The sequence below is a fragment of the Orcinus orca genome, chromosome X (genome assembly GCF_937001465.1).
Source record: "Orcinus orca chromosome X, mOrcOrc1.1, whole genome shotgun sequence".
Lineage (NCBI taxonomy): Eukaryota > Metazoa > Chordata > Mammalia > Artiodactyla > Delphinidae > Orcinus > Orcinus orca.
The window spans coordinates 43,009,766-43,028,956 of record NC_064580.1 but is presented as its reverse complement, the minus strand read 5'-3'; the positions used below and the strand labels follow the sequence as shown (position 1 = coordinate 43,028,956).

Below are 19,191 nucleotides of genomic sequence, written 5' to 3'. Positions count from 1 at the left end.
AATCTTGTAAAAGAAGAACAAAACTGGACGACTCATATTTCCTGATTTCAGTCTTACTACAAAGGTACAGTAATCAAAACAATATGGTACTGGCATAAAGACAAACATAGAAGCCAATGGAATAGAACAGAGAATCCAGAAATAAACCCTTGTATATATGATCAAATGATTTTTGAGAAGGCTATCAAGACCATTCAGTGGGGGAAAAACAGCCATTTCAACAAATGGTTCTGGGAAAACTGAATATCCACATGGGAAAGAATGAAGTTGGATCCGTACCTAACACCATATTAAAAAAATAACTCAAAATGGATCCATGACCTAAATGTAAGATCTAAAACTGTAAGAACATAGGGCAAACACTTCACAACCTTAGATTCAGCAATGGTTTCTTGGGTATGACACCAAAAGAACAGGCAACAACAACCACCAAAAAAATTTGACAAATTGAACTTCATGAAAATTAAAAATTTTTGTGCATCAGAAGACACTATCAGGGCTTCCTTGGTGGTGCAGTGGTTAAGCATCCACCTCCCAATGCAGGGGACATGGGTTCAAGCTCTGGTCCAGGAAGATCCCACATGCCGTGGAGCAACAAAGCCCGTGTGCCACAACTACTGAGCCTGCACTCTAGAGCCTGCAATCCACAACTACCGAGCCCACGTGCCACAATTACTGAAGCCCGCGCCTAGAGCCCAGGCTCCGCAACAAGAGAAGCCACCACAATGAGAAGCCTGTGCACCGCAACAAAGAGTAGCCCCGGCGTGCCACAACTAGAGAAAGCCCACGCACAGCAACGAAGACCCAATGCAGCCAAAAATAAATTAATTAATTTTTAAAAAGACACTATCAATAGAGTGAAAAAGGCAACACACAAAATGGGTGAAAATAATTGCAAACTGTATATCTGATAAGGGATTAATATCCAGAATATATAGAGAACTCCTAAAACTCAACAACAAAACAACCCAATTAAAAAGTGGGCATGGGACTTCCCTGGCAGTCCAGTGGTTAAGACTTTGTGCTTCCAATGCAGGGGTCACGGGTTCAATCCCTGGTCAGGAAACTAAGATCCTGTAAGCTGCACAGTGCGGCCAAAAAAAAAAAGTGGGCAGAGGACCTGAATAGACATTTTCCAAGGAAGACACACAGATGGACAACAGGCACATGAAAATACACTCAACATCACTAATTGTTAGAGAAATACAAATCCAAACTACATGTAATACCGCTTCACACTCATTAGCAGAGCTACTATCAAAAAACAGAAAATAACTAGTGTTGGCAAGGATGTGGAATAATTGGAACCCTTGTGCACTGTTAGTGGGAATGTAAAATTTACAGTCACTAATGGAAAAAACATAACATTTTCTCAAAAAATTAACAGTAGAACTACCATATGATCCAGCAATTCCACTTCTGGATATATATTCAAAAGAATTGAAAGCAGGGTCTTAAAGAGATATTTGTCCTCCCATGTTTATAGCAGCTCTTAGAAAGAGCAATAACTCCGTTCTGCCTACCGGTACCGGGAATGTGGTCTTTTCAAATCTGCCACTGAACTGGGGAGTTGGGGGTGGGAGTAGGGAAAGTTAAAATGCCACAGAACTTGCTGTTCGTACTGAGATTCAGTATATGTTCTTGACTAAATGCTTCCCAGGTAACTGAAAAACTTTGGTTGATTTCCAGAGTTGTGAAAAAGTTGATTTTGACAATATTGTGCCAGTTTTTTCATTGCTTTTATGGAAGGGTGAAATTCCAGGGATCCTTACTCCTCCATCTTTGCTAATAGTGCTCCCTTTTATCCTTTTTTACATCTTTAGGACCTGCAGTGATTTCACCTCTGTCATTCTTAATCTTAGTGACTAGTGTCTTCTCTCTTTTTTTCCTGATCATTCTGGTTAGAGGTTTCACGATTTTATTGATCTTCTCAAAGAACTAGCTTCTGGTTTCATTGATTTCCTCTATTGATTTTCTGGTTTCTATTTCATTGATTTCTGCTCTGATCTTTATTATTTCCCTTCTTCTAATTACTTTAGATTTAATTTGCTCGTACAGCTTTTGTTTCTTAAGAAGGAAGCTGAGATTACTGCTTTAAGAGCATTCTTAATTTCTAATATAAATGCTTAGTGCTATAAATGTACCTCTAAATATTTCTTTAGCTGAATCCCCCAATTTTTATATGCTGTGTTTTCATTTTCATTTAGGTCAAAATATCTTATAATTTCAAGTTTTATTTCTTCTTTCATCTACAGATTATTTAGAAGTATGTAATTTAGTTTCAAAACATTTGGGGATTTTCCAGGGATCTTTCTGGTTTTGATGTCTAATTTAATTCAGTTCTGGTCCCAGGCCATACTTTGTATGATATGAATACTTTTAAATGTATTTGATTGGTTCCATGACCCTGAATATGGTCTATCTTGGTAAATGGGTTACATGTGCTCTTGTAAAGGAAGTGTAGTCTGCTGATATGCTCTATAAATGTCAATGAGGGCAAGTTGGTTGATAGTGTTATCCAAGTCTTCTATATCCTTACTTCTTCTCTTCTGTTTACTTATTCTAGTGATTATTGAGAGAAGGGTGTTGAAATATTGGACTGTAATTGTGGATTGATTTATTTCTCCTTGCAGTTCTATCAGGTTTTTCTTGACACTTTTTGAAGCTCTGTTATTAGGTCCCTAAACATTCAGGATTGTTATGTCCTTTTGGTGAATTAACCCCCTTATTATTACAGAATGAACCTGTCGAGAGAAAAACTGTGACTCTAAGAGTACTTAAAGATTTTACTCAACGGATGTGCATCAGTTAGAAACTTAAGAACGATAAACTTCCCAAGCTGAGGCAGGATTAATTTATGTAGGGCAAGAAGGGCATATGACTGTGGTCTGTCCCAGGCTGCAATTTTTCTTATCTGTAACTGCTGAAAATTTGTGGTTCGAACTGTTGAGGGACTGTTCCAGTTTTCCATGCCTTCTTCTCAGGATCATAGGTGCAATCTCATGCCTGCAGCTTTCAGAACAGTTTTTTTGAAACCTGTTTCTGTCATTCTTAAAGTTTTTCAAAGTTCAGGAGAAGAGGAGATTGAAAGAAGGAGGAGGGAAGAGAGAAGGGGAGATCAAGATGGCAGAGGAAGAGGATGCAGAGCTCACCTATACCCACAAACACATGAAAAATACATCAACGTGTGGAACAATTCTCACTGAAAACAAACTGGAGACTGGCAAAAAGGCTGTAAAAATGATCCACACAGAATCAGCTAGGAAGGGAAGAGAAGCAATCAGGTCAAGACCTGCACCCCTGAGAGGGGGCACAGAAGATGAAGGGGACTGCACAGGCTCAGAGGTCCTCCCTGGGGAGTGAGAAGTTCAAGCCACATATTGAGCACCCAGCCTTGGGGTCTGACACGGGGAAGACAAGAAACTGGAGCTGGTTTGAAAACCAGTGAGACTAATAGGAGGGCTGTAAGAAACCTACACACCACTCATGAAGAGCATGCACATGCTTGCTTACTCCCCGGAACAAGGGTGGGGAAGCATATTGAAACTACCCAGGACTCTGGCTGGTTTCCCATGACCAACCCAGCATGTGACCCAGCCTGAGCTAAGCCTCTGCTCTGGCCCCACTTGCTCCATGGTGCAGCTCTGCATTAGGGTGAGGGCTACCATGGCAGAGGGGAGTGCGCAGTTGTGAGGGACCGAGCTGGCTCAGACCCAGCATGGCATCTAAACAAGGTGAAGGCAGCCATTGCTGGCACTTGCAGGAATGGTCCAGAACAGTGACTGGTGCTGGTACTGCTACAGCCTGTGCCCTGACCCACACCAAGCACCTGCTCCAGCTCCTCTTGCTCCAGTACTGCTCCCCTTTGGGACAAGGGTGCCCGTGCTGGGAGACGGGAGAGCACACACTTAGAGGGAATGGAGCCAGCTCAGACCAGACTCTTAGGACTTATGCTCCAGCAACTTAGGACCCACCCCCACCCCCACCCCCAACAGGGTGGTGTTGGCCACTGAGCAGAGGAGAAGCCCTAGACCACATCTGGCCCTGGCTCTAGCCCCTCCATTTCCAGCCCCACCTTCTACCAATGTGATAGCTACCAGCACACTCTGGGGGAAGATGTGATTCATGCTCACTTCAGATCCAGCTCTCCCATCAAAGCCACTGGGCACATGAAGACAGTATTGTGATGCTCCCACACAAGGACCCTCCTTCAAGATTGGTATAGGTAACTATTTCACCTAATTTCATAGAGACAGAGGAAGTTAAGCAAAATGAGAAGGCAGAGGGATTTTTTCAGATGAAAGAACAAGAGAAAACCCCTGAAAAAACAACTAATGAAACAGAAATTATTTATTATTATTAAAGAGTTCAAAGCATTAGCAATAAAATGCTAACCGAATTAAGGAAACAGATATATGAACACAGTGAGAATTTTAACAAGGAACAAGAAAATATTAAAAAGAAACAGGCAGAACTGAAGAATAAAATAACTGAAATGACAAATACACTAGGAGGAATTAACAGCAGACTAGGTGATACAGAAGAACACATAACTGATCTGGAAGATAGAAAAATGGAAATCACCCAATTAGAACAGCAGACAGAAAGACAAATGAAAAAGAAAACGAAAGCAACATACGAGATCTACGGGATAATATAAAACGTGCCAACATCCGCATTATAGGGCTTCCAGAAGGAGAAAAGAGAGGAAAGGGAATTGAAATGTATTTGAAGAAATTATGGTTGAAAACTTCTGAAACCTAAAGAAAGAAACAGATATCCAGGTACAGGAAGCACAGAGGGTCCCAAGCAAGATGAACCCATACAGACTCACACCAAGATATATCATAATTAAAATGGAAAAAGTTAAAGATAAAGAGAGGACTCTAAAGGCGGCAAAGAAACATGGAGTCAGTTACAAGGGAACCCCCATAAGGCTCTCAGCTGATTTCTCTTCAGAAACTTTGCAGGCCAGAGGGAGTGGCATGATATATTCAAAGTCCTGAAAGGGAAAAACCTGCAACTTAGGATACCCTACCCAGCAAGATTACCATTTAGAATAGAAAGAAAGATAAAGAATTTCTCAGACAAGCAAAAGCTAAAGGAATTCAGCAATATTAACCTCCCTAAAAGAAATATTGAAGGGTTTTCTCTAGAAAGAAAAGAAGCAAGAATCTATTGGAAAGGCAGATATATAAAAGGATTGATGATCACTTAAATAAGCCAGTACATAGATTAAAAAACATCAAAAAAATTTGTAAAAGCAATTGTAACTACAATTAACAGCAAAAGGATAAGCATGAACATGTAAAATAGAACATCAAAATCACAAAATGTGGGGGAGGGAAGTAAAAAATGTACATCTTTTAGAATGTGTGTGACCTTAAATGATTATCAGTTTATAGCAAGTAGATACAATTATGGGTCAACATATATGAATCCCACGGTAACCACAAATCAAAAATCAACAATAGATACACAAAAAAACAAAAAGAAAGGAACTCAGGCATACTACAAAAGAAAATCACCAAACCACAAAAAGAAAAAGAAATGAACAAAAAACTACAAAAAAATGAGAAAACAAGGAATTAAATGGTAATAAATACATACCTATCAATAATTACTTTAAATCTCAATGGACTAAATACTCCAAACAAAACAGGGTGGCTGACTGGATAAAAAAACAAGACCCTTCAACATGCTGCCTACAAGAGACTTCAGGGTGAGAAAACACACACAGAATGAAAGTGAGGGGATGGAAAAAGTTATTTTGTGCAAATGGAAATGACAAGAAAGCAGGGCTAGCAATACTCGTATCAAAATACACTTTAAAACAAAGGCTATAATGAAAGACAAAGAAGGGCATTATATAATGATAAAGGGATCAATAGAAGAAGAGGATACTACACTCGTTAACATATATGTGCCCAATACAGGAGCACCTAAATATGTAAAGCAAATACTGACAGACATAAAGGAAGAAATTGACAATAGTACAATAAGAGTAGGAGACTTTAACGCCCCACTGACATCAACGGGCAGATCACTGAGACAGAAAATCAATAAAGCAATAGAGGTCCTAAATGACACAATAGACCAGTTGGACTTAATTGATATCTACAGGGCACTACGTGCAAAGAGAGCAGAATACACATTCTTTTCAGGTGCAAATGGAACGCTCTCCAGGATAGATCACATACTAAGTCACAAAACAAGCCTCAACAAATTTACGAGGATAGAAATTATTTCAAGTATCTTTTCTGACCACAAAGGCACAAAGCTAGAAAATAACTACAGAAAGAAAAAGGGGGAAAGAACAAACACGTGGAGACTAAACAACATGCTATTAAAAAAAAAGTCAACAAAGAAATCAAAGAGGAAATCAGAAAATACCTCAAGACAAATGAAAATGAAAACACAATTTTCCAAAATCTGTGGGATGCAGCAAAATCAGTTCATAGCAGTACAGACCATTCTCGAGAAATAAGAAAAATCTCAACTAAACAACCTAGCTTACCACATGAAAGAATTAGAAAAAGAAGAACAAACAAAGCCCAAAGTCAGAAGTAGGAAGGAAATAATAAAGATCAGAGAGGAAGTAAAAAAAATAGAGATAAAAAAACCAAAAAGGTAAATGAAACCAAGAGCTGTGTTTTAAAAAGGATAATGAAACTGATAAACTTTTAGCCAGGCTCACAAAGAAGAAAAGAGAGAGGACCCAAATAAACAAAATAAGAAATGAAAGAAGAGAGATAATAATGATATCACAGAGATTAAAAAACTCATAAGAGAGGGCTTCCCTGGTGGCGCCGCGGTTGAGAGTCCGCCTGCCGATGCAGGGGACACGGGTTCGTGCCCTGGTCTGGGAAGATCCCACATGCCACGGAGCGGCTGGGCCCGTGAGCCATGGCCGCTGAGCCTGCGCGTCCGGAGCCTGTGCTCCACAACGGGAGAGGCCACAACAGTGAGAGACCCGTGTACTGCAAAAAAAAAAAAAAAAATCATAAGAGAATACTGTGAACAGTTATATGCCAACAAATTGGACAACCTAGAAGAAATGGAAAATTTCTAGAAACATACAGCCTGCCAAGACAGAGTCAAGCAGAAACACAGTTTGAACAGACTGATCACTAGAAGTGAAATTGAATCTGTAATTAAAACATATAAAACTTCCAGGAGGACCTTCAAGATGGCAGGGGAGTAGGACATGGAGATCACCTTCCTCCCCACAAATACATCTAAAATACATCTACACATGGAACAACTCCTAATGAACACCTACTGAACGCTGGCAGAAGGCCTCAGACTTACAAAAAGGCAAGAACATCTCCACGTGGCTGGGTAGGGCAAAAGAAAAAAGAAAAAAACAGAGACAAAAGAGTAGGGACAGGACTTGCCCCTCTGGGAGGGAGCCGTGAAGGAGGAAAAGTTTCCACACACTAGGAAGCCCATTCACTGGCGGAGATGCGGGGTGGCGGGGCGGAAGCTTCGGAGCCATGGAAGACAGCGCAGCAACAGGGTTGCGGAGGGCAAAGCAGAGAGAATCCCGCACAGAGGATTGGTGCCAACCACCACTCCCCAGCCTGAGATGCTTGTCTGTTCAGGGCAGGTGGGGGCTGGGCACTGAGGCTCAGGCTTCGGAGGTCAGACCCCAGGGAGAGGACTGGGGTTGGCTGCGTGAACACAGCCTGAAGGGGGCTAGTGCACCACAACTGAGGGAGTCTGGGAAAAAGCCTAGGCCTTCCTGAGAGGCAAGAGACCATTGTTGCAGGGTGCTCAAGGAGAGGGGCCATCCCACCATAGGAGCTTCTACCTACATGCACTCACAGACGGCAGGGCATCACCCATGCGAGCCGCAGCTGCTACCTAGGATCCCAGAGGCGGGCGCGACGGCTGCCGCTGCTGCTGCCGAGGGTCCCGGGAGCAAGTGCAGGTCACTGCCCACACCTTCCTGGGAGCCTGTGCTGCCCACCACTGCCAAGGGTCCCATTATCTGGGGCCAACTTCCCTGGGAGAATGCATGGCATGCCTCAGGCTGTAGCAACTTCCTGCTGGCCTCTGCCACTGCAGGCACTCCCCCCACACCCCAACTGTGACAGCTGTATCCCTCCCTCTCCCCGGCCTGAGTGAGCAAGTGAGCCCTAATCAGCCTCTGCTTTCACCCCTCTTGGCTGGGCAGGAACAGATGCCTGAGGGTGGCTGACAGGCAGAGGAAGGGCCAAAACCAAAGGTGAACTCCAGGGGCTGTGCGACCAAGGAAGAGAAAGGGAAATCTCTCCGTGCAGCCACAGGAGCAGCGGATTAAACCCCTGCAATTGGCTTGGTAAAACCTGAATCTGTGAAATATCTGAAGAGAAAACGAGTGTTCCCACAATCGAGGCTGTGGACTTTGGGGGCAACTGTGGACTTTGGAGACAAGTACATGCAGGAGTAAGGCCAGATCAGAGTCTGAGCTGGCCCCACAGTGCCACAGCAGGTCCAGAGACCTACCTAGAAGTATTGGAGGACCATTGTTTGGGGGTGCGCAAGGAGAGGGGATTCAGAGCACCGCCTAAACGAGCTCCAGAGACGAGCGTGAGCCGCAGCTATCAGTGCGGACATGAGAGATGGGCATGAGACGCTAAGGCTGCTGCTGCAGCCACCAAGAAGCCTGTGTGCGAGCACAGGTCACTATCCACACCTCCTCTCCGGGAGCCTGTGCAGCCCACCACTGCCAGGGTCCCACGATCCAGGGACAACTTCCCCGGGAGAACACACAGTGCACCTCAGGCTGTTGCAATGTCACGCCGGCCTCTGCCACCACAGGTTTGCCCCGCATTCTGTACCCCTCCCTCCCCCTGGCCCGAGTGAGCCAGAGCCCCCTAATCAGCTGCTACTTTAACCCCATCCTGTCTGAGCGAAGAACAGACACCCTCAGGCGACCTACACGCAGACGTGGGGCCAAATCCAAAGCCGAACCCCAGGAGCCGTGCAAAAAATAAGAGAAAGGGAAATTTCTCCCAGCAGCCTCAGGAGCAGTGGATTAAATCTTCACAATCAACCTGCATCTCTGGAATACCTGAATAGACAACGAATCATGCCAAAATTGAGGCAGTGGACTTTGGGAACAACTGTAGACTTGGAGTTTGCTTTCTGCATCTAATTTGTTTCTGGTTTTATGTTTATCTTAGTTTAGTATTTAGAGTTTATTATCATTGGTAGATATCTTTATTGATTTCGTTACTCTCTTCCTTTTTATATATATATTTTTTCCTTTTTCTCCTTTTGTGAGTGTGTATGTGTATCCTTTGTGTGATTTTGTTTGTATAGCTTTCCTTTTACCATTTGTCCTAGGGTCCTGTCTGTCCGTTTTTTTTTGCTTTTGGTTTTTTTTTTTTAGTATAGTTTTAGGGCTTGATATCACTGGTGGATTTGTTTTTTTGGTTCGGCTGCTCTCTTCTTTCTTTTTTCTTTTTTTAAAAATTTTTAATATTTTTTTATTTTAATAACTTTATTTTTTCTTTCTTTTCTCCTTCCTTCCTTCCTTTCTCTCTTTCTTTCTTTCTTTCCTTCTTTCTCTCTCTCTCTCTCTCTCTCTCTCTTCCTCCCTCCCACCCTCCTTCCCTGCCTCCCTCCCTCTCTCTCTCTCTCTCTCTTTCTTTCTTTCTTTCTTTCTTTCTTTCTCCCTTTAATTCTGAGCCATGTGGATGACAGGGTCTTGGTGCTCCAGCCAAGTGTCAGGCCTGTGCCTCTGAGGTGGGAAAGCCGAGATCAGGACATTGGACCACCAGAGACCTCCCAGCTCCACGTAATATCAAACAGTGAAAGCTCTCCCAGAGATCTCCATCTCAAAGCTAAGAGCCAGCTCCATTCAACAACCAGCAAGCTACAGTGCTGGACACCCTACAACTAGCAAGGCAGGAACACAACCCCACCCATTAGCAGAGAGGCTGCCTAAAATCATAATAAGGTCCCAGACACCGCAAAACACCACCGGACACGGTTCTGCCCACCAGAAAGACAAGATCCAGCCTCATCCACAAGAACACAGGCACCAGTCTCCCCCACCAGGAAGCCCGCACAACCCACTGAACCAACCTTAGCCAGTGGGGGCAGACACCAAAAACTACGGGAACTACGAACGTGCAGCCTGCAAAAAGGAGACACCAAACACAGTAAGTTAAGCAAAATGAGAAGACAGAGATATACACAGCAGATGAAGGAGCAAGGTAAAAACCCACCAGACCAAACAAATGATGAGAAAATAGGCAGTCTACCTGAAAAAGAATTCAGAGTAATGATAGTAAAGATGATCCAAAATCTTGGAAATAGAATGGAGAAAATACAAGAAACGTTTAACAAGGACCTAGAAGAATTAAAGCGCAAAGAAACAATGATGAACAACACAATAAATGAAATACAAAATTCTCTAGAAGGAATCAATAGCAGAATAACTGAGGCAGAAGAACGGATAAGTGACCTGGAAGATAAAATAGTGGAAATAACTACCACAGAGCAGAATAAAGAAACAAGAATGAAAAGAATTGAGCTCCCAGCCCCGCCCACCCCGGCGGGTGAGCAGACAAGCCTCTCGGGCTGATGTTGAACTATCCTTGTGTCTCTGGAATAAACCCCACTTGATCATGACTTTTTTTTTAACATCTTTATTGGGGTATGATTTCTTTACAATGGTGTGGATCATGACTTCTTTAGAACTACAAGCTCCTGAACTGCTTTCATCCACTGATCTTCTTTCTAAGTTACAAGAGAAGACAGCTTTACCAAATCTTTTATTTCAAAACATTGAACTTCTGTTTTCCACCTTCCAAGGGTTTCCAGAAAGGAAGCAAAACCACAGACTTGTCAACTGTCAGAGAGTTTAGATACTTCAAGTTCTGAAAGTGAAGCAGAGAGTGAACCAGAACAAGTTTCTGGTTACAACAGACTACTTGCCACATTAAAGGATGTTTCCAAGGAAGATGAGGAGGAGGAAGAGGAAGAAGAAGACAGTGTTATAGATGAGACAGAAATGAATCTTGAAGATGGCGATAGTGACATCAGTGTGGAGGAAGAGACGGCAGTAGCGTCTACTGACATGCAGAAGAATGCGGCCTTACCTGCTGACCCTAAGGGAAAAGATGGGCACGGGCCACCTGGCACATCAGAGGAATCCCCAGAGGAGTTTACAGATGCAAAACATGAGTCACTCTTCAGCCTAGAAACCAACTTTCTCGAAGAGGAAAGAGAAGGCAACTGTTCTCTGAAAGCATTACAAGATCCATTTGCACAACATGTAAACAAAGAACTGAAAGAAAAAGAAATCCAGGCTGTTGCCACAAATCCCAAAACTACCCACCAGCTAAAATGGCCCATCCTGGGCCAGCTTGTCTTTTCATCCAGGTTTCAACAGTTGGAAACCGGAAACCTTTAAACCCCCAAAGGACATTGACTTAAAGTCACTTCATCTCCAGAAGCCTCTGGAATCCACCTGGATCAAGACCAACAGCCAGTTCCTCTCTGGTCCCCCAAATTCAAGTAGCCCCTTCACACCCCTCCAGAAAGAGCTCTTCTTAATTATGAATTCTTACCGGGACCTGTTCTACCCAGAAAGGACTGCCCTGAAGAATGGGGAAGAGATCCGCCACGTGTACTGCCTGCATGTGATAAATCACGTCCTCAAAGCCAATGCCCAGGTGCTTACCAACAACAGCAGGTGCCGAAGCCAGAAACTTGGGGTGGGTGATGATGATGACTTCAGGGACCAAGGGCTAACGAGGCCCAAGGTGCTGATAGTGGTGCCATTCCGGGAAGCTGCTTTGCGGGTGGTACAGCTCTTCATCAGTCTTCTTGAGGGCGACAGCAAGAAGAAAATAATTGTAGGCAACAAAAAGAGGTTTAATGGAGAGTATGGCTCAGATCCCGAGGAGAGACCACCCAACCTGAAGAGGCCTGAGGATTATGAAGCTGTATTTGTCGGCAACATCGATGACCACTTCAGGACTGGAGTGGCAATACTGCAGAGAAGCATCCGACTTTATGCCCCCTTCTATTCGTCAGACATCCTCATTGCCTCCCCTCTGGGCTTGAGGACCATCATTGGTGGAGAAGGAGAGAAGAAGAGAGATTTTGACTTTCTGTCTTCTATTGAGCTTCTCATCATTGATCAAGCTGACATTTACCTGATGCAGAACTGGGAGCATGTCTTGCATTTGATGAACCACATGGACCTACTGCCCTTGGACTCACATGGGGTGGACTTTTCTCGAGTGCGCATGTGGAGCCTCAATAATTGGTCCAAGTACTATCGTCAGACGCTGCTGTCTGGGGCCCTGCAGGATGCCCAGATCAACTCTGTGTTCATCAAATACTGCGTCCATGGGCAAGGCCAGGTGGCTGTGAGGAACGTCCCGATGACAGGCTGCATCAGTCATGTCCTGGTGCTGCTCCCACGTGTCTTCCAGAGGATGGAAGCTGAAAACCTAGCTTCAGTGATTGATGCCAGGTTTAACTTTTTCGTCAACAAGATTTTGCCTCAGTATCGTGATGCAGTCATGTCTCACACGCTTATCTATGTCCCCTCCTACTTGGACTTTGTGCGTCTCCGAAATTACTTCAAGAAGGAGGAACTGAACTTCACTCATATCTGCGAGTGTGCCCAGAAGTCTGGTGTCTCCAGGGCCAGACACTTCTTCCTTCAAGGAGAGAAGCAGTTCCTGCTCCTCACAGAGCGCTTCCATTTCTACAAAAGATACACAATAAAAGGCATCAGGAACCTGATTTTCTATGAACTGCCAACATATCCCCACTTCTACAGTGAAGTCTGTAACATGTTGCAAGCCACCACCAGAGGAGAGGAAGCTGCCTGGACCTGCACTGTCCTCTGCTCCAAGTACGATGCCCAGAGGTTGGCTGCTGTGGTCGGGGTCGAGCGGGCTGCACAGATGCTGCAGTCCAAGAAGAACGTCCACCTCTTCATTACTGGAGAGAGATGAGAATTGGTTGGACAGGAAATGGTGTTTGGTGTGATATGTCATGCTTGGTTCTGTGTCACTTGGACCTGATTCTGATCACTTACACAAAGAAGGGCTGCAACAAGGAAGGAGCACCAGGCAGGTTCTTATCAGATACTTCTTTCTTTTCAGATCATATATACCTGAAAAGTTCAGTGTAAACCAGATTTTGGTAAAACCCATCTTTCAGAGGTCAGGGGAAAGCTCATGGGACTCTGAGAAGTTGATAGAAGGAAACTTCTACTTGTGAATTTTTTTGGACGCCATAAATTCTTTTGTTGTGACTTCACCTCTAATTTATTACACTTGGTAAATTCTTAAAAAAAAAAGAACGAAAAGAATTGACTCAATCTACACTACCAACTCTGCAGGGGTAGTGTGAAAGCAGCATAGACAATATGTAAACAAATGAGTGTGGCTGTTTCAATAAAACTTTATTTATAAAAACTGGTGGTGGGCCAGATTTGGCCTATGGGTTCTAGTTTGCTGATCCCTGATATAAAGAACTCTTAAAAATTGAGAAACATGGGCCTAAAAACCTCATTTTGAAAATGTGGGAGCAACCTAAATGTCCATTGACAGATGAATGGATAAAGAAGATGTGGTACATATATACAATGGAATACTACTCAGCCATCAAAAAGAATGAGATAATGCCATTTTCAGCAACAGGGATGCAACTAGAGATTATCATACTAAGTGCAGTAAGTCAGAAAGAGAAAGACAAACACCATATGATATCACTTATATATGAAATCTAAAACCTGACACAAATGCATCTACGAAACAGAAACAGACTCACAGATGTAGAAAACAGACTTGTGGTTTCCAAGGGGGATGGAGGGTGGGGGAGGGATGGAGTGGGACGCTGGGGTTAGCATATGCAAGCTATTATATATGGAATGGATAAACAATGGAAAAAAATATTTTAAAAAGAATGTATGTATATGTATAACTGAATCACTGCTGAACAGCAGAAATTAACACAACATTGTGAATCAACTATACTTTAATACAAAACAAATTTAAAAAATGGGAAGACATGAACAGGTAATTCACAAAAAGAAAAAGAGATGTACGATGGCCACCAAATATATTTTTAAAGCTCAAACTTACTTACAATTAGCAAAATGCACATCAAAATAACACCAAGATGCCATGTCTCATCTATCAGACTGGTAAAAATTAAAAGTGTGACAATATGTTATGTTGGTGAGGCTGTGGGGAAAAAAGCACTCTAGTATATTTCTGTTGGGAACACAAACTGGTTTGATCCTTCTGGCGAGGAATTGGGTAATATCTAACTAGACTACATTTGTTCTTACCTCTTGAGTCAGCAATCCTACATCTAGAAATCCATCTTAAAGATCTCCAACAAAAGGAAGACTATGAATGGATATGGAATGATTTCATACTGTTAAATGAAAAAAGTGAAGCTTTAAAGAGTGTCTAGAAAGAAGGGGATATAAGAAGACATACATGTCCTTGCAAAAGAAATACAGGAGGATACACTTGAAACTAAAGAGCTCACTTACCTACAGGGGATAGGTGGGAAAGGGACAGGATAGTAGGGACAAGGAGATAAGTGACGCTTCTCTGAATATACCTTTTTGTGTAGCTTTGATTCATGAAACCATACTGTTTCACATCCTCCAAAAAAATTAAAATTAACTACAATGTGGGGTGAACCCTAAATGACATATACGCTAACAAATGAACATACCTATATTAAAAATGAATAGTATAATGGCACTGAAGAGGATGGGAAAGGAAAGAAATTAGCCTAAGTATTTCACTTATCAGTAGAGGGCACAGAAAGACACTGGAGGAGGAAGAGACTTCTCTTCCTAGCTCTGGTGTGCTGCTCTCACCAAGTTCCTGCAGCACCCATGGCTTCTGCAGTGCATCCCTAGGTGGACAGCAGCACCCAGCGGCCATAAGCATGTGGCACATCCCATAAACGTCTTCCCCCGTCATCCCAGAGGGCAGACTTCCATCAAGCCCTGCCAACCAGCTCAGCAAACTTCTCTGCCATCCAATGGGTCTTGGTCGTGCCCTTTCCAATTAGATCAAATTCTAAGCCGGGGTGGAGAGATGGGGAGTGGCCTCTTTCTCAGGTGCTTTATCTCAGCACTAGGGATAAAGGCTACTCCCTATATTTGCTATTCTTTGGAGTGCTCTTTACCTCTTAGTAGCCAATCTCCCATTCCTCCAATTCCCTGTTATAGTTAATTACTTATATTAAACATGCTCTCTTCAAACTCCTGTGTGATTTCTGTCTCTTGATTGGGCTCTAAGAATATACTAGGTAACACTGGAGTGTTCTGCCTAGTCAGTGAGCACATTTAGTGCCCAGATCCTGTTTCTCAATACCATTCTCCAATAAAAGGAGTTAGGGCTTCTTGGAGAAGTGCTTGAGTCCAGGGCTGGAGCAGGGAAACTACAAGATGAACCTGAAACATCTTGTGGTGCCAAAAAGTAAGAACGTACTCAAAAAAGGCAGGGCATGTCAAAAAGATACAGAAGCCAACCCAGAGGAGCTCCTAATGGCCAAAGCTAGAGATCTGAGCAACAAAACATAAACAATAGTATTGGATTATAACCCATGAAATAAAAATGAATATCCATAAGTCCATACTGATATAAATACATGATTGAATAAACTAATAAATGGGAGAGATGAGACAGATAACTTGGAGAATTTCAAATAATGTGTGTAGATATTTCCCCGTCCAGGAGGTAGTGGTTAACATCCTCTCCCCATCCCTGGGTGTGCTTAGTGACTTGCTTCCTAAGACTGGAGTATAGAAAGGGGGTGGGGAGTATCTTTATAGTGGAGAAAGCTGGCAAACCTCTGCCAAGGGAGTGATCAAGGTTAACATTATTGGGGATAAGTCAGGTTGATAGCATGTACCCCTGATATGAAGTGATGAGAATGGTACTTCACTTCTGTGGTATTCTTCCCAAAATCTCAAACCCTAGTCTGGTAATGAGAAAAATGTCAGATAAGACCAACTGAAGAATGTTCTATCAATCACTTGACCAGTACTCCTAGAAACTGTCAAGGTCATCACAAACAAGGAAAGTTTGAGAAACTCACAGTCTAGGGAAAGCCAAAGAGACATGATGAATAAATGTAATGTGGTGTCCTGGATGAGATCCTGCAACAGAAAAAAAAAACATTAGTTTAAAATGAAAGAAATGCAAATAAAGTGTGTAGTTTAGTTAACAGTAATGTACCAATGTTGGTTCCTTAGTTGTGACAAACATACCATAGCAATGTAGGATGTTAACGATAGGGAAAACTATCTTTGAGACTTTTCTATAAATCGAAAGCTATTGTAGTTTTTTAAAGTTTATTTAAACAATAAAAAAAAGGACACAGGAGCCAACGTGAAGGAGCTCCCAATGGCCACAGCTGGGACAATGTGAGCAACACAATAAATAATGCTAGTTCAGTAGCTCCCCCCTTATCCATGGGGGATATGTTCCAAGATCCCCAATGGATGCCTGAAACCACATATTGTACCGAACCTTATACATACTATTTTTCCCTATACATATACATACCTATGATAAAGTTTAATTTATAAGTTAGGCACAGTAGAGAATAGCCAAACTGCCAGCATCACTACTCCTGCACTTTGGGGCCATTATTAAGTAAAATAATGGTTACTTGAGCACAATCACTGCTATATTGCAACAAACGCGTGGGATACACTGGATGAAGGGATGATTCACAGCCCCAGGCAGGACGAAGCGGGATGGCGGGAGATTTAATCACACCACTCAGAATGGCACACAATTTTAAAACTTATAAATTGTTGGTTTCTGGAATTTTCCATTTAATATTTTTGGACCACATTTGACCATGGGTAACTGAAACTGTGGAAAACTAAACTGCAGATAAGGAGGGGCTACTGTATTGGAGGATAACCCAGAGAATAAAATAAATATCCATGAGTCCATACTGATATAAATTAAAAAGTGAATAAAAAAACAATAAATAAGTGAGAGGGGAGGGACAGCTCTTTCTTAGAGAATAATCCCAATTAATAAATGTAGAAGGAATGAAGGAAATACAAAACCACTATTGGGCAAACACCACGGTAATAATTGTTGTAGGCAAGATCCACTGATAAATGCTAAAATTAGTGGGCAAAAGATTGAATAGAAACAGAATATTCGCATAGTCTCAAAGTATCTTCCCCAAGGTATTTATTAAGTACAATGCGAAAAATAGAAACTTTACAATGGAGAAACCAGCAGATATTACCTTAACCAAATGATCAAGTTTAACATCGACATCACGTACCTCCTCAAGAAGTGCACTGAGGACATTTCTGTGGCATTCTTGCTAAAATGCAAAACCACAATCTAATCATGAGAAAATAACAGACAAACCTAAGTTGAGAGACATTCTACAAAATACCTGAACTGTACTTTTCAAAAGTGTCAAGGTCATTAAAGACAAGGATAGACGGAGGAACAGTCAAAGTTTGGAGAAGATCTTGAAACAAGAACACTAGTGGGAAAAATGGTGAAATTTGAATTAGGTCTATAGCTTATTTAACAGTATTGTGCTGGGGGAAAGCAGCTCTGGTGGGGATCAACTGAGCATGTGCACAGAGCCAGTGAGGACTGAAGGGCCTGTGCGGGGCATCGGGGGTAGCGTCTCCCTGACTGGGGCCGGTGGTCACCCCGACCCAGACCTCGCTCGCAGACACCCTGCAGGGAGCTGCCTCCCCCTCCTCTAGGCTGTGGGGCTGACCCTCCCATCTCACATTTCTTCCATCGGCTGCACCACATTTTCCACTGAAACAGGAAGGGCTCTGGATGTGGGACACCAGCCACGTAGTGCTCATGCAACAGGAAGATGGTGACCTGTCTCAGGGACACCAAGTCTGGAATTTTCTCTGCCCTGAGGCCCTGGTGATCAATATCAGGTACCTCATTTAATTTTCACTGCAACCTTGTCAGCTACGTGACAATGATCATCATTTGGACCATTTGACAGTAGAAGCAGCGGAAGCACAGTGAGGTGAAGTCGGTTGCCCAAGGTCACACTGCTAGCAAGTAGAAGGACCAGGAAATACTTAAGCCAAGTTCAGCTGACTCCAAAGTGCCCATAGTCAGTCACTCTGCAATTCTTTTTTTTTTTTGGCCGTGCCACGCGGCATGTGGGATCTTCCCCAACCAGGGATCAAACCCATGCCCCCTACATTGGGAGCGCGGAGTCTTAACCACTGGACCACCAGGGAAGTCCCTGTCACTCTGCGATTCTGAACCCCATGCAGGGTTGGCTCCCAATAAACAATATTCCTATTTTCCATTGTCTTCAAAGTGCTCAGGCTGAGGGGAGACAACATCTTGTGTGCATAAACTGAGCTTCTGCATGTTTCAGTGCACATCCAGGGCAACCTACCTGGTCCTCCCTCTTCTGACAGAGATGAAAACTCAAACTCACCCTCCCCACCCACTTCTTAGACACTGAAAACCAGGTGTGCACCAGGTCCTCCAGTGATTGACGAACTCAGGAAAGTTGATCTCTGGTCATGTGAGGTCCCAAATCCCTGGGACCATGCCCCTGATTCCTCTGGCTGCCAATCATTCACTGACCAGCAGAAGCCACCCATGGGTGAACTACAGGGACTGCCAGTGGACACTTCAAAGTCCCCCAATCACTGGCATGGCCAGGATCTTCATGTCACTAATCCACAGTGATGACCACAGGAACCCTGAATAATGCCCAACACAGGCACACCAGTTCCACACCCCCAGCAGGTTTCCAATCATCCATCTTCCCAGACTGCCAGTTACTGACCCGCATAGTTTCTAAAACCGAAACTATGGAGCAGCCAAACACTGAGCTTTCCTGAAGGATGTTATGACTTTCATTTCAGAAACCAACTCATTGCCCTTCATGGATGTGCATAGCAACATTATTCATAATAGCTCCAAACTATCCAACAACAGGTGACTAGGTTAACAACCCTGGTACATCCATACAATGAAATACTATTCAGCAATAAAAAGGAACAAAAAAACTGATACATGCAACAGCATGGAGGAATCTCAAAAGCAATATGCTGTGTAAAAGAAGCCACAAAGAAAAGAGTACAATCTGTATGATTCCATTTACTTGAAGTTTTAGAAAAGCAAAACTAATCTATTGTGATAGAAGTCAGAATAATGGTTACTA

At 43.0% G+C, this 19,191-nt stretch overlaps 1 protein-coding gene across 1 annotated transcript in view; it reads left to right on the top strand.

Annotated features, from left to right (window-relative positions):
• The window catches only part of LOC125963073 (U3 small nucleolar RNA-associated protein 25 homolog), a 153,118-nt gene extending 139,713 nt beyond the window's left edge, over positions 1-13,405 (top strand). The window contains exon 3 of the mRNA XM_049704844.1: positions 9,694-13,405. Within this exon, the coding sequence (XP_049560801.1) occupies positions 11,556-12,971 (1,416 nt within the window). The 5' untranslated portion in view covers positions 9,694-11,555 and the 3' untranslated portion in view covers positions 12,972-13,405. The remainder of the gene's footprint in view (positions 1-9,693) is intronic.
• The last annotated feature ends 5,786 nt before the right edge of the window (positions 13,406-19,191 follow it).